Source organism: Ornithorhynchus anatinus, chromosome X2 (genome assembly GCF_004115215.2).
Source record: "Ornithorhynchus anatinus isolate Pmale09 chromosome X2, mOrnAna1.pri.v4, whole genome shotgun sequence".
In the NCBI taxonomy this organism is placed as follows: Eukaryota; Metazoa; Chordata; class Mammalia; order Monotremata; family Ornithorhynchidae; genus Ornithorhynchus; species Ornithorhynchus anatinus.
In genome coordinates this window covers 28,868,817-28,884,699 of record NC_041750.1, presented here as the reverse complement: position 1 = coordinate 28,884,699, position 15,883 = coordinate 28,868,817, and the positions used below count along the sequence as shown (strand labels likewise).

General features: G+C 53.4%; 1 protein-coding gene across 2 annotated transcripts in view; it reads right to left on the bottom strand.

Moving 5' to 3' along the window:
• LOC100092287 (myelin basic protein) overlaps positions 1-15,883 on the bottom strand; it is a 49,909-nt gene that overhangs the window by 3,142 nt on the left and 30,884 nt on the right. The window contains exons 4-7 of one of the 2 annotated variants that reach the window (XM_029052675.2): positions 12,925-13,376; positions 1,783-1,887; positions 1,360-1,395; positions 229-261 (exon numbers count right to left, since the gene is read on the bottom strand). In XM_029052675.2, the coding sequence (XP_028908508.1) occupies positions 229-261; positions 1,360-1,395; positions 1,783-1,887; positions 12,925-13,376 (626 nt within the window). The remainder of the gene's footprint in view (positions 1-228; positions 262-1,359; positions 1,396-1,782; positions 1,888-12,924; positions 13,377-15,883) is intronic. The other variant, XM_029052676.2, reaches the window with a different exon arrangement.

The window sequence follows — 15,883 nt, the reverse complement described above, 5'->3', positions numbered from 1 at the left end:
AGAGAGGATGGGAGCCAAGCAAGGTTGTTTAATATCCTGGAGGAGCAAGCCGAGGCTTCAGGCCAGAAGCGCAGGTGTCCACGTCGCCGCTGCCAAGAGCAGGAGAGTGAAGAGCGGGGTGGCAATTAGGCAACTGAAATAAGATGGAAAAGGAAAGTTCACAAGGGGCTGCGACCGCCAGAAGCCCCGGGCCGGACGGCTGGAGCGGGGGGACCCGATGCCACCTACCCAGCTAAATCTGGTGAGGCCCAATCCTCTCCCCTGCAAGAGGAAGAGACACAAAGACACACAAATCAGCAGAGAGTAGAAGACTTCCTCACCCCCGTCCCTTCAAGACCCTGACTCAGTAGGTCTTCCCAAGTGCAAATCCCGCCTCCACCACTTGTCTGCTGTGTGACCTCCAGCAAGTCATTTAACTTCTCTGGGCCTCATTTACCTCATCTGTAAAATGAGGCTTAAGACTGTGAGCCCCATGTGGGACAGGGACTGTGTCCAACCTGATTAGCGTGGATCTAGCCCAGGGCTTAGTACAATCCTAATGTAAAGTAAGGGCTTAACAATAAAAAACAAACAAAAAGCGAGGGGGCTAGTGTTTACCTTTCTTATGGAAGGGATCTTCCTCGGAGAACCAAAAAGGGTAAAGTCTCAGTAGAGACCTCGAAGGAGCTGAACGTTTGGTGTCCAGTATTCAGTCCAGGCTCCACTAATTTCCTCCCTCATCTTCCTACCCTCCTCTCTCAGTCCAACCCAGTTCACACACTTAGCTCCTCCAAGCGCACCTCCTAGCAGTGCTTTGCTTCTGACTCTCCCATCTCCAACTATTTGCCCACACCCTTACCTAGCCTGGAACTCTCTCTGCCCCTCTTCAAATTCACCAGAGCACCAATCTCTCCTTCAGAATGCTTTTCTGGATTTCTTCCTACGCTCCTGATCAGGTCATTGCATCGGGCCACTTTCATCACTAAAGAGACTCTTGCCTATTCCTTTATTTGTTCTTTTATTCTCAGTTGCATCTATGTTCCCATGTTTATTCCCATTATATGCACACAATTTGTTTGATTCCCATACAATTAGATTGCAAGTTTCCTGAGGTCATGAGTCATGTCTTCTATTTCTCTATGTGCCCAGTACAGTTCTCTGCACACAGCAGGAGCCCAGAACAGCTCTCTGTGCAAAGCAGGAACACAGTATAGCTCTGCACACAGCAGGAGCCCAGTACAGCTCTGCATACAGCAGGAGCCCAGTGCAGTGTTCTGCGCATAACAGGCACCCAGTACAGTGAACTGCACATGGTACACTCCAAGTAAATGCTGATGGAGATGCTCATGTTCTGTTTCCCAGGAGGTGGGAGGCTCTTACCTTGGCTTGGGCTGGGGGTGGTGTCCGGGGTGACACCTGGAAGGGAAATTGGAGGTCAGACAGCAGTGGGGAGGCGGGTTTCCACACAGCCCCTGGATGGATCTTCTCTTTTGGAGGAATTGTGGTCTGGTACCCTGCCCTGCCCAGACCCATGCCCCGAGGGCTGGGGGTTGGGAGGAAGAATTTTGTCACATCCCTACGACCACCAGATGTGGCTTTGGAGGACAACGCTGGAGTGGCCCTGCAGCAATCCTCACTGGACTTGCCTCTGATCGCTCCCTCCTTTCTCAGCCCTCAGAATCCTTCCCTGCACCAATCCACCAGCTACCCACTAACCCCTCCCTCTCTAGCAGGGCCCCTCCCGGCATGTGGGTATTCTACCAGGGCTCAGACCTGGGGTGCAAGGGGACTGGGGGCACTTACGATGTTCTTGAAGAAATGGACCACTGGGTTGTCGTCACAGGGTCGGCCATGCTGAGACTTGTGGGGCAAGGAGCCGTAGTGCCCGGTTCGGGATCCATGCATCTCCTGAAAGGCAAGATGGGAAACCTGATGCTGTGGGCCCAAGACCTAGACGGTAGCAGGGGGCCAGAGGGAGACCAGATGGAAGCAAAAGGCCACAGACTGGACTGGGAACTCCTTGACAGCAGAGGTCAGCTCTTTTGTTTTTTATTGTATGTGCCCACCACAGTACCCTGCAAGCAGCAGGCACCCATTAAAGTGCTCTGCACATAATAAAGTTTACTGCAGTCTTGTTGCACGTGGATTCCACGACAGTGCTCTATATGCAGTCAGAGTCCACTACAGTGCTCTGTATGAAGTAGGTACCCAATAAATACTGACGAATGAAGAGATGAATTCATTAATGATGGGCTCGCACTAATCATCTGTTGGTGGTCAAATCAATAGACCTTAGTACTCCAAGAAGATGCCACAGTCATCGAAATTCTTCAATAGGGCGTGGGTGGCTGAGAAGGCCAATGTGGGGCCCACAGTCCTGACCGCACTGTGCAGAAACACAAGTCGTCCTTTGTTACGCAGTCATATTTGTTGTTTGCAATGCCTGCTGCTCTTTTCACTTTGGTCTCTCTCACCATCTTCATGAGACTTCTGCTCAAAAAGTGCCACTCCTTTGTTGACAGCCGTGTGCCAGGTTGGTGTCTCTACCACAGCTGACGTCCAGCTTTCAAGCTGAGTTGCAGCACTTTCAGAGTCTTTGTTTTACCGCAACCCCAAACAGCTTCCTTCCTTCTCACTTGTCTCCTATAGCACAACTTCACTGTGGTGCACTTAACGTCAGTGCTGAGGCTATTATTCCAGGACTTTGTTTTCTGTGATCCTCTCCTGCATTTGATTTTGAGCGTGGAAACCAGAAGTGACATCGGTGGAACTGCTCTGTAATGAGGCTGGAGCCGTCTTCACTCTTTGGAGGTGCGATGAGGGCATGGACAGGACATGTAATGTCTTCAAGGGATAGAAGTTCCAGGTTTCCTGGGATTCTGCTAGAGACCTGGAGCTCTTCCCTCCAGCCGTACATATCCCTTAACTTTGGTTTGCTTGTGGCTGAGTAAGTTTCAGTGAGCCTTAGTCCTGGCACTCTTTTGTCAAATGGGTTCTGGAGGCCGCAAGGTGCTACTGGAGCCATGTATGCTTTTTTTTTTCTTTTATGGTACTTGTTAAGCCTTTACTACACACGAGGCACTATACTAAACACTAGGGTAGATACAAGCTACCGCATGGGGCTCACAGTCAATCTCCATTTTACAGATGAGGTAACTGAGGCACTGAGAAGTTAAGTGATTTATCTGAGGTCACCCAGCAGACAAGTGGCAGAGCCAGGTTTAGAACCCAGGTCCTTCTGACTTCCAGGCTCATGCTGCTTTGGGGGGCTGGGCAGGGCTGATAAGTCTCAGAGAGGCTGATTATGTGCTAGGCACGGTACTAAGCACTGGGGTAGATACAAGCAGAGAGCAGTGTGGTCTAGTGGAAGGTGCTCAGGCCTGAGAGTCGGAGGACGTAGGTTTTAGTTCCTGCTCTGCCACTTGGTTGCTATGTGACTTTGGATATGTCACAACTTCTCTGAGCCTAAATTACCTCATCTGTAAAATGGGAAGTAAGGTTGCGAGTCCTATACGGGGAAAGGACTGTGTCCAACCTGATTAACTTGTATCTACTCCAGCACTTAGTACAGTACCTAGTAAACAATTAACAAATACCTTTTAAAAAATACAATATAATCAGATTGGACACAGTCCCTATCCCACATGGGCCTCATGGTCTTAATCCCCATTTTACAGATGTGGTAACAGGCACAGAGAAGGTAAGTGATTCGCCTGAGGTCACACAGCAGACAAGTGGTGCTAGGATTAGAACCTAGGTCCTCTGACTTCCAGGATGGGACTCTTTCCATTAGACCAGGCAGCTCTCTGCTTATATCTACCCTAGCACTTAGTACAATGGCCGGCACATGGTAAATCACTCTTTCCCCTAAGCCATGCTGCTTCTATCAGTGTATTTATCAAGTGCTTACCATGTGCACAGCACACAGTTCCTCACTGCAGCTGCCCACAAGACTCATTTTGATGAACAGCCTGAGCGGTCAGTAAACTCCCCATAAGTTCTTGGTTGGCAGGGCACCTGATGACCATCCAGCCAGTGTGACCATACTACTTTAGAGGAGATTGAGGAGGTGATCGCAAAAGGCTAGTGTAGAGGGGGTGGGTGTGGAGGTCATTACTTGGTTTTACATCTACAAGGCAAAGCAGCAAGGTGCCTGCTTTGGGCTGCTGCCACCCAGCAGTGACCAGGCGAGTCTGGACCAAGGCCAGCCCTCCCAGGGTCCAGCAACCGCCCTTCTGGCCCCTGAATGGACAGGGACCCACAGACCACGTTTCCCACCCGCGACAGGAAGGGACCTGAGCAAGAACTGGCTCCGGCCAGCTAGGCCAAAGACAGACGCCTCACGGTTCCTCACTCCCCCTGACCGGGCTGTGCAGGGGAGAGAGGCGAGGTCTGCATCTTGGGGCCTGTGAAGATTCAGGTGACAACCCGTTCCCAGGCTCAGAGCAGAGCCACCTGCTGCGGATCAAACCCCCGACCCAGTGGGGAGGAAGAAATGCAAACCAAGAGGGCCCCTGGAGCAGTAAGAAGAGGCCAGAAGTGCGATTCCTCCCTGCACACACTCCTGTATTGCCCCAGCCCTGCACCTGTACCAACAAGGGTAAGTGTTGACCACTTGGTCAATGCCCACCCTAACCGGACCGCTGCAAGCACCCCAGATCCAGGACCTGCTCACCCTCTCAGGGGGTGAAGGGGGCCTTTATGCTGGGGTCAATGTGGTGGGGGGCCGGGCTTGGCATGGTGCCGGAGACCCGTTCCGCTCCGGCTGCCCATTAGGCCGCCCTCTGCAAGCTTGTTGTAGGCAGGGAACGTATTTGCTAAATGTGTTATTTTGTCCTCTCCCAAGCATTTAGTACACTGCTCTGCACACAGTAAGAGCTCAAAAAATACCAGTGATTGATACAATGGCGTTCGCTGTGCCAAGCGGCTGATGGCACCAAGATGGTAGCGGCTGAAGAGGGGGAAGTTCGTTTTCAGAGAAAGGGGTTGCTAGTCCCGTGATCCAAACCCTTTGAGCCCCTCCAAGCCCCTCTGGCCAGCAATGGCGTAGTGGATAGAGCACAGGCCTGGGAGTCACAGAGTCAGGTGTTCTAATCCCGGCTCTGCCATTTGTCTGCTGTGTGATCTTGGGCTAGTCACTTTACTTCTCTGGGCCCCAGTTACCTCATCTGTAACTCGGTGAGCCCACATGGGACAGGGACTGTGTCCAACCTGATTTGCTTGTATCCACCCCAGCGCTTAGTACAGTGCCTGGCACATAGTAAGCGCTTAAGTACCAGAATCATCATCATCATCATTCACTGACCTCCAGGTCCAGCTCTGGTTCCAGCTCCTGTCGGTAGGCGCCTCCCAGGAACAGTGGGGCAGCTGCTTTTCTTAAGGTCGCCTCCCTCAGTCCTCAGCCCTCGCTTTGTCCACCCACCTCTTGCAGGACAGGAGAGCCGGGATCTGCGACCAACTGGGGCAGCTGGGTGCTCGGGACCGGCCAGCTCCACTGGGCCAGAACTCGGGGAAAAACATCCGGTCCTAGGCTGTGCTGGACCTCTCTAGCACCGGTCTGGGCTGAGCCAGGCAGAGCAGAAGTGGACGGGGCCAGCTGCTCGGCTTCTGGCGATGGGTCAAAGCTCTCGGGGAGGGGCAGTGGTTTTGAGAAGCAGCGTGGCTAAGTGGGGTCACTTAGCTTAGCAAACCTAGTCTATTTCTGTTCTCTGAGGGGCAGCATGGCTGAGTACAGGGTGACGGGGAGTCAGGAAAACCAGATCAAGTTGTGGTTCCATCATGGGCCTGCTTCTTGACCCTGAGTTCAGTGGGCTTGGGAGTCAGAGGCTCTGGGTTCTAATCCCAGCTCTGCCACTTATCAGCTATGTGACTTTGGGCACTTCTCTGTGCCTCAGTTACCGCATCTGTAAAATGGGGATTAAGACTGTGAGCCCCACGTGGGACAAGCTAATTACCTTGTATCTTCCCAGCACTTAGAACAGGGCTTGGCACATAGCAAGCGCTTAACAAATACCAAAATTATTATTATTTTTGTCCACTAGAGGGCAGCCCGGCGCAGGCGTGTACTACACTGCCCCCTCGTGGCCGGAGAGAGTCGCTGCCCCTCCCTAAGGCCTTACAACGTTCTTTGTTGTATTTCCTTCATAATAACAATAATAATCGTATTTGGTAAGCGCTTACTATGTGCCAAGCACTGTTCTAAGTCCTGGGGTAGATACAAGGTAATCCGCTTGGACACAGTCCCTGTCCCACATGGGACTCACTGTCTTAATAATAATAATGGTATTCTTTACTATGGTATTCGTTAATGGTAATAATGGTATTCGTTACTATGTGCCAGGCATTCATTCATTCATTTAATAGTATTTATTGAGCACTAACTATGTGCAGAGCACTGTAATAAGCGCTTGGAATGTCCAATTCGGCAAATTAGAGACAATCCTTGCCCAATGACGGGCTCAGTCTCCTAGTACAGTGCACTAAGCACTGGATTAGATACAAGCAAATTGGGCTGGACACAGTCCTTTTCCCAAGTGGGGCTCAGTCTCAATCCCCATTTTACAGATGAGGTAACTGAGGCACACAGAAGTAAAGTGACTTGCCCAAGATCACAGAGCAGACAAGTGGCAGAGCTGGGACTGCATCCCAGGTCCTTCTGACTCCCAGGCCCATACTCTAAAAAAAAAAAATAAATAAATTGTGGTATTTGTTATGTGCTTACTATGTGCAAAGCACTGTTCTAAGCGCTGGGGGATACAAGGGGATCAGGTTGTCCCACGTGGGGCCCATAGTTTTAATCCCCATTTGACAGATGAGGTCACTGAGGCACAGAGAAGTTAAGTGACTTGCCCAAGGTCACACAGCTGACTAGCGGCGGATCTGGGATTAGAACCCGTGACCTCTGACTCCCAAGCCCGCGCTTTCCACTGAGCCACGCTGCTTCTCGCTGCTCTATCCACTAAGCCATGCTTTTTGGCTTCTTCTGGGCTCTTCCAAACTGGAAAGACCCAGGAAGAAAGACTAACTGGGCCCAGTTGCAACCCTAATACCAGGACACTGGTCTGTGATATTATCCACCCCGGGGAGGAGAGCCACGAAGGCACCATTGTAACTGAAAAATGGGATCAGCAAAAGGGAAATGGAGTAAATATGCACGGCTGCCTGGTCCGGTGAGTGAGGGCTTGACTGTCAGGTTTATTAAGGGACCAACGAGACTGTAACGAAAGCTGGGAGAGTGAAAGACCAGGAGGCAAAAGTGAAAACAGTGCCAGGCACTGCAGACCGCAAACACGGCTGCAAAGCTGGGGATTGACTGACCGCATGTGTTTGTGTGTGTGTATGCATGGCACAGCCGGGACTCTAAGTCCCATGTTGACCTATCCAGGCACACACATGCCCGGGGAGTGCCTCCTTCATTGTAGGCATCTCCTGTGAGGTCACAGAGCCTTGTGTTCCCCAGGCCCCAGCTCCAAAGAGCGGTAGACCTAGACCTGGGGTAGGGAGGAGGGGCAAGGACGATAAAACTCAGCTTCACTGAGAAAAGGAGCAGGGCCCTCAGCCAGCCTTGAGCTCCACCTCAGGGGTTGGGACTGGGCCTGGAGCTGGGGTTGGGCTGCCCATCCCACTCAGCTGGAGCCCAGAGAGAATAATAATAATAATAATAATGGCACTTATTAAGTGCTTACTATGTGCCAAGCACTGTTCTAAGCGCTGGGGGGTTACAAGGTAATGAGGTTGTCCCACATGGGGCTCACAGTCTTAATTCCCATTTTACAGATGAGGTAACTGAGGCACAGAGAAGTGAAGTGACTTGCCCAAAGTTACACAGCTAAGTGGCAGAGCCGGGATTAGAGCCCATGACCTCTTACTCCCAAGCCCGGGCTCCTGCCACGAGCCACGCTGCTTCTCAAAGCGAGGGAACTGGGGAACCAAGGAGAAAAGCTTTGACAGGAAGAGGGGAAGAGAGCAAGCCGAGAGCCATGGAGACAGTCAGTCTAGAGGCTGCTGGTCACAAGCCCAGCAGGGCCAAAATCCTGTTCTGGCACAGTCTTAGCCACATGAAAAGTGGCAGTGGCAGGGAACCAGAGAGGGCACCGGCCTCGGGGGTCACTTAGCTTAGCAAACCTAGTCTATTTCTGTTCTCTGAGGGGCAGCATGGCTGAGTACAGGGTGACGGGGAGTCAGGAAAACCAGATCAAGTTGTGGTTCCATCATGGGCCTGCTTCTTGACCCTGAGCTAGTCGCTTACCTTCTCTGAGCTTCAGTTTCCTCCTCTGTAAAGTGGGGATCAGATATCTTTTCTCCCTCACTTTTAGACTGGGAACCTTGGGTACACCAGGGACTGTCTGATCAGGTCCTCTTTATCTACCCCAGCACTGGATAAGTATCATGATTATTAGAGTTATTATTGTTAATTAATAAAAGCCACATGGTTAGAGCATTGCTGAAACTTTTCCCTGTAAACAGTGGCCTATTCATTGCCACTGCCCACTTGTGGCCCAGGGTCTGTGCTCACACTCCCCCCGGATGGGGTAGCCCCATCGAGTACAATGAAGGAGGAGGAGGAAAAAGAGAAGGAGGAGGGAGAAGAGAAGGAGAAAGAGGAGGAGGAAGAGGAGCAGGGAGGATGCTCCAGTTTAAGCCTGAAGGAACCAGAAAGCATTTTCACAACTGGGCAAGTGCCATGCACCGGGATGCCTGTCTCTGAGCCTCAGGGGACCCCAGCTGCCAGGACAGGAGCAGATGAGCCCCACCCCAAGAATGTCCCAACAGCACACACTCCACCCCAGCCAAAACTGGCACCTCACCTTGCTCCTTTTCTTGGGGCGTGGAGTTCGGGAAATGAGGTGGTTTCAGGCCCACTTGTTCAGGGGCCCGCCGGGAGGCTTCAGGGGACTGGGGAGCTGCGTATGGCCAGGTTTATCTTCTGCCGAGGTCTTGATTGGGAAGGTTTTCCACATACCTGGCTACGCTGCCCATGGTGTGTCCAGGTGAGGATGGCTTCTGCAGGAATGCAATTCTCCGGGGGAAGGCCAGCTCCGCCCCCAGCTCCCAATTATATGGTGCCATAACTCATTGATATGGGACTGATGTCCAATCATATGACACTCCACCCAGTGAAATGGCCTTATCTTCCCAGTCATACAACACCATCACCCAATCATTCGAAAGCAGTAATAATAATAATAATAATAATAGTGGTATTTTGTTAAGTGCTAAGTGCCAAGCAAGTGCTGGGGAAGTACAAGGCATTCAGGTTGGACACAGTCCCTGTCCCTCACGAGCTCAGTCTTAATCCCCATTTTTAAAGATGAGGTCACTGAGCACAAAGAAGTGAAGTGATTGCCAAAGGTTATACAGCAGACCGTGGCAGAACTGGGATTAGAATCCACATCCTCTGACTCCCAGGTCCTTGCTCCTTCCACGAAGTCATGGCTGCTTCTTCAAAGCAGTGTAAAAAGGGAGATTTAGAATGGGACTCCTCTGGAAAATGAGGATTAAAATGGGGATGCCCGTTCACTCCACTTAGACCATGAACCCCATTTGGGACGGGACTGTATCTGGTCTGTCTTCTACTTATCCAGCCTTTAGTACAGTGCCTGGCACATATTAAGCACTTAAATATAATTATTATTACCTGGAATGGTAGTCCAATCATACAGTTCAATCATACAAAACCATCATCACCCCAATTATTTGATGCCATCCACCAGTCTTACAATAATAACATCCAGTCGTATGCTACCACTGCCCAGGCACATGGTGCAGTAACCCAATTCAAATGGTATTGGTCAGTGCACCAGTCTTACTGTGCCACTGATCAACTCATGGCCAGCCCTCACTCTCCAGGAGAAATCCTTGGGAAATCAGGGCACCAGGCAGGGGTGGGTGGCTCTGGGATCAAGGAGAAGGGCCAATAAAAGCCCACAGCCCACCCGCTCTGGGCCTCAAATGTCTTTTATGTGTGTGGCTGAGGCTGGCTCCGTCTAGTCTCATGGAGAATCACGTAGCTGTCTCCAGTCTGGCTTGAGCAGCCCTGAAGCTTGTGAAGTAACTGACCACATTCGGTTACATTTCAACAGATTCCCCACCATGAATACCCACTGCCCCCCTCTTCGATTAGCATGGCTGAAAATCAACCTGGGAGGATGTGATTTTTGGAGGCCGAGATGGAGAGTGGGGGGTCCATGGAGTCAAAGGACAACAGAGTGTCAGCCTTCTGGTGTGAGTGCCGTGGGAGAGACTGTCAGAAAGGAGGTCAGTAATTAGTACACCACGGGGGTCTGTTAAACTGTTTAATGGGAGAGAAATGCAGAAACTTCAAGGAGGAAAACCAAGTGAGAAACAGAGTCCTGGGTGCCCACCCACCACAAGGCCAGAACCATTTACCAAACACAAACCATGAACAGGGCTCTCACAACACGGTCAACACAGTGACCCAGGAGTCCAACCCAACCACCGCCTCTTCCGACACCCGACGGGCAAGGGGCTTGGGCCCTGAGTGGTCTCTGCCTTGGGCCGCGGCTGGCCCAGTGCGGCCTTGCGACAAATCTGATTCCAGGAAATACCCAAATTATCCTGGAGGGGGCTGGGGGTACCCCCTGTCCCCGGGGCAGTGGAATTTGTGCTTTAAAGAATCTCCACCGTACCCATTCACCCCGAGACCACCAAGAACCGGTGCAGGTAACACTTGACCCAGGCAGGGCCCACGCATGGGGCCGACAGGGTACTGAGGCCAACGGAGGGAAGGACCACCTCCTGGTCTGGGGCTGCCCACCCTTGCCTCCAAAGAAGTGGCAGCCCACTAGCCAAGACCCCACCTTTGGGCACAGACCTCAGACCGTGCTGTGGCACCACAGAGTTCATGATAGGGGGAGGGAAGGAGCCGCTAGGGCCAAAGTTCGTGAAGTACATTTTGGCCACAGTGAGTTCCAGGGGTCAATTTCCAGGCTCAGGGACAGCTCGGCTGCTTCCAGCAGAAAGGAAGATGTTGACCAGATCCAAGGCCCAATGAGTGACAGAGAAATTCCACAGCTGTGACTGCGGTGCTGGAAGAGGGGAGGCCCTGAAACGCTCCTCGGCGCCTGGGGGTTTCAACAGGACCCGTATTTACCCGCGTGCTCCTTAGAGAGCTCTGGACCAAGCAAAAAGCTTCAGCGTCCACCCTCCCCAGATGCATCCAGTGCAACTCCCCTGCACCTCAGAGTGGTTGATTGATTAAGGTGACTCGTCTCTGCTGGGGGAGCTGTTTATTTTTATATTGTACTCTCCCAAGCACTTAATCAGTGCTTTGCACACAGTAAACAATAAATAATGATTAAATGAATAAGAGGGGAGAACATTCCAGGAGACATTCTCTTCATGATGAAACCCAGGCCGGATCCCCTTCCCCGGCGGCGGACACCAATCCAGCCTTGTCCTCCTACTGAGAGACAGAAGTGTCCACTGCCTGGGCCTGGGCCCAGGACCTAGTTCTGCTCGGTTGGCTGCTCAGATGCCACCTGGGCTTTGGCTCGGGAGATGGGAATGGGAGGCACCACCCCCTCCCCCCACCCTCGCACGCTGGGATGATGACTCTCTCTTCCTGGCAATCTGGCACAGCTTTATTTCCACCCTCTCAGCCCTGCCCCTCCCACCCTGCCCTGAGCAGCTCCCGCAGCTCGCTCTCTGGAGAAGTCATTCTCCCCAGCCACTCAGTTCAGGGTGCCCCCTCCTACTGCTGGCTGCCAGGAGCCTCTGTTCTGGCTGGAGGTCAGGGATCAGATCCCAACCTCAACAGGGCAGCGAGGGGCCACGGTCCCCGAGGCAGATGGAGGGTGGCAGGGACAAGTGACGAGAGCATGGAAGAGCAGGGTGGGCAAGGATGGAGGGCAGCTTGGCTTGACCGAGGTGGACCAGGGACTCAGCCGCTCCAGAGAGGGAGTACAGGGGTCTGAACCGAATCCTTGCCACCACTCCACACAGGCTGTAGAAAGCCCTGGACTGTTCAGCCTGGCACTACCCTGTCCTTGCCAGAATCAGTCCCCAGAATGGGGTTTGCCCGTGCTTTCCAGTGCCAAGCTGCCCGACTACTGACTGCCCGCTCGCCCCACCTCGACCCTTGAACACTGCAGACCTCCAGGCAGCCAGTGGCCTGTGGCCAGAGCAGGAGCAACGCCAAAACTCCCGTGACCCTAAACTTGCTGCTAGTTGTCTCCCGCCCCCCATCCCACCCTCAAATGGGTGGAGACCAGAAGTGGGGGAAACTTGTTACAGGGACACTGAGCTCCCTGGACGCTGGCTGCTCCCAGCACCCAGACACCCCCAGTCCCTGGCAGCTCAGAGATCATGGGCACGAGTGGGCACAGATGCCTGAGCTGACAGTTGTGCAGTGTGTTGCACTGTGGCTGTGCTAAACCAAACCTTCATGGACCACATCAAGTCACATAGGTAACATTCACTCTTCAAATACTTGTGGGACCTCAGAAGATCTGACAGCCAGAGAACTGGAGAGTAAAATCTCACTTCCTATGTACAGTGGCAACCTGACCACCATCCCCACTGCCTCCTGTCGAAAACCCCAAGCCCAGCGAGGACCGGCAGGTGGGAGGTGGGCTGCAATCAGGGTGACCCTCCACTCTATGATCTCTGCTTGTCATTCCCCATGCCAGCCGCAGGGGTAGACCGCAAAGAATCACAAGGAGGAGAAGATCATAAATTAGGAGCGGGGGGGAGAGTTCAGTGAGAGCCCCCAGGGTCTGTTAGTCCGGGCCAGGTCAGACTTCGCAAGTGGCCCCGCCCGCCGACCAGTAGAGTAGGCGTGTCCGGGGCGGACCAAGGGCAGAGCCTCTGGGCCGGTCCCGAGGCGGCCGCTCTTGTGCAGGGCGGGGCCAGGCTCGCCGCGGTCCTCGCCTCTGTCCTCGCCTCTGCCCTCTCGGCCGCGGCCGGCTAATCGTCCGCACTCACCTTGCCCGCGCCTCTCCGGGGCACGGACCTGTCCCCGCCAAAGAAGCGGCCCAGCGAGTCGAGGAAGCCTGTGTCCCGGTGCCGTGGGCGGTAGCCGTGGCGACCGTGGTCCAGGCCGCTGGCCGTGGCCAGGTACTTGGAGCCGTGCCGCTGCGAAGATCGCTTCTGGGACGCCATCATCTCTGCGTCGTCGGCTGGGGCTGTCGCTCCGCCGTCTTCCCGGATGGGCTGCAGCTCGTCCGACTCCGAGGGCCGCTCTTTGAAGGTGTTGTCCTCCCGGCCCGGGGCGTCTCGGGAAAAGAGGCGGACCAAGTGGGGGCGGCCCCCCGGGTCAGCTGGGCTGGCCTTGGGCCAGCCGCCCCGGGGCTCGGCGGCCCCCGTGGAGGCAGTCACCGCTGGGCCCTTGCGGGGGGGCCGGCCCAGCTCATTGTTCTGGTTCACATCTGCCTCTCCTGCAAACAACAGCGATGTGAGAGAGAGAGGAATTCAGGCCGGGACAAACAGGGCCGGACAAAGGGGCCCTTCTTTGCCTGCCTGAGCCCCGAGTGGCCCGGCCCCGGTCCACCCGGAGGCCGGGCCACTGGATTAGGGCAGGCCGGTTCCCTACCCACATTGGGCCCCTCGCTCTGGCCGACCCGAGGCTGAGGCGGGAGAGACCCCCAGGGTGGTCGTTGGGCTGCTGGAATTTGCTTTGCACACCTGGACCAACCTTGGGAACCCAAACAGGCCTTCCTTTCTGCCTCAACCATCCTGGACCCCAGGCTCTTCCCCATCCGCACCTAGGTCCCTTCCCCCCTCACCCCCTGGGGCCACCTCTTCCCACGACCATGTCTTCCAACTCCCCAGAGCCATCCCCATCCGCTCCCAGAGATCAAACTGGGATGATGAGATCTTGGACACGACTCACATGTGTGCAGGTAAGGCAACCTGGTAAATAAATCACCATCATCAAAAGCATTTAGCGAATACTTACAGTGTGCAAAGCACTATACTGGGCACCTACTGCATGCAGAGCACTGTTGTGAGCACTTACTGCAAGCAGAGCACTATACTGAGTATCTTCTATGTGTAGACCAAAGAGCTGAGAACCTCTTGTGTGCAGAATTTGTACCTGGCGCTTTTGAGCACTTGGGAAACCTACAGAAGAGTGGACACCGACCTTTCCCCTAGAGACTCACAGTCTGAGCTGGCTTGCAGAAGAGACCAGCCAATGGACGGTCTTCTCAGCCCCTTAGGACAGACGATGAGAATGTAAATTTGACAAAACCAAGTATCATTTGGGTTGCGAGGCGACCATTAGACTTCCCCGACGGGAGGCAGTGGCGACCACAAGGTCACGTCCGTGTGGCGCGGCTCATGGCCGGATCCTCCGGCACGAGTCGTCTCACCGTTGGCACTCACCAGGAACGTTTCCCAGCACTTTAAGGAGGGTGGGATGGAGTTTCCAGGTGGAATTCGATTCACCAACTTCTAGTCCTCTTCTGGACCTTCAGCACCCAGGCGGTCTGGGAGCTGAACCTGCAGGGTCCTTTAGAGGGCCTGGTGCTCTGCAGGCAGCAAGTGCTCAATAAATAAACCCATTGACTGACTGGTTTCAAGGGGTGCAGCCCTGCCTGAACCTTTTTCTTACATTTAAACTCTGAGGTCAGCACACCAAATCATGGGCAGCATTTAAGCTCATGTGGCAGGGAATGTTTATTGTTATAGTGTACTCTCCCAAGTGCTTAGTACAGTGCTCTGCACACAGTAAACATTCAATAAATATGATTAACTGACTGACTGACCATCTTGCCCAGTCCAACAGTGGCACTGGGACATCTGTCCAAGGCCCCTCAGAATGGCCGCCCTCTTGGTTAGGATGGACCATAAATTTATCCCCTCAACTCTCCTCTCTCCAGCCCTGACTTTCCCTCCAGGAAACCAGCGCAGACCACGCAACACCCCAAGTTTTCCATCGCCCTCCTACTCTCCTGGATGACTCACCAAGCATGAAGTGCTCGCTCATCAAAGGAGTTCCACTCAGGTGTGCTGGGTGTGTCTGCAACGTGGCTGCCCACGGGTACCTGATTCCACATGTGGAAAGGAGGCAGTGTCAAAGGAACAGAATGGGGCAGAGAGATTTCAACTTTCTCAAGGCTTAATTTTAGGTGGTATAGTCAGGGACCAGTGGGCCGTTTGAGTGGGACACATACTGACACCATCATGCTCTCTCCTGCACTAGGCCTGGCCCAGTGACTCTGATGGTCATCCGCGAGCTGCCATGAGCAGGTGGTGAAGAAGCGAGGCGGCTTGAAGCTCTAGGGATTAATCAAGCCCGTGGTTAATCCCCGGCACAGAGAAGCAGGGGACAAACCGGTTCCAGGCAGGAGAGGAAGCGGTGGGTCTCAGGGGTCGCCCGCTCCTCTACAAAGGCAGTCTGGGGTGGTCGACGTTATGGCCCGCTCCCTTTCCAGGGCTAAATCCTGCTGAGGGATGCGATCATCGTCAACTCAATATGGTTTGGGGAAGGTGAGTTTATGCTTTCGGACTCTTACCAGGGTGGACTGCAGGGCCAAACATAATACACTGCAAAAAGATCTCAGGAGCAGCAGCAGCGGCAACAATCACGGATTCGGATTGCTCGCAGCGTGGTGGATCTCTGCCCCGATATACATGAACGGGGACAATGGCCCCACTGTAGCTAAAGTCAATGCGTTAACCAAACCTCAGAGCATGTGCATACTAATATTTTCTCAACAGTTGTGCTTTTTCTAATGAATAAAGTTATTTGTAAAGCAACAAAGAAGGGCATTTGTTCCAAAAGGAGCTTCTCCCAACCCCTAAGAAGTTTTCTACGAAGTTGCAATCTATTTCTGATTTTGCAGGAAAAAAAAAATGCAACTTGAAGTCCTGCATGGATTTGGGTGGAACTTGTGGAACGCAAGACCCTGGTGAGGGAAGACTCTGGAAGCAGGTCTTG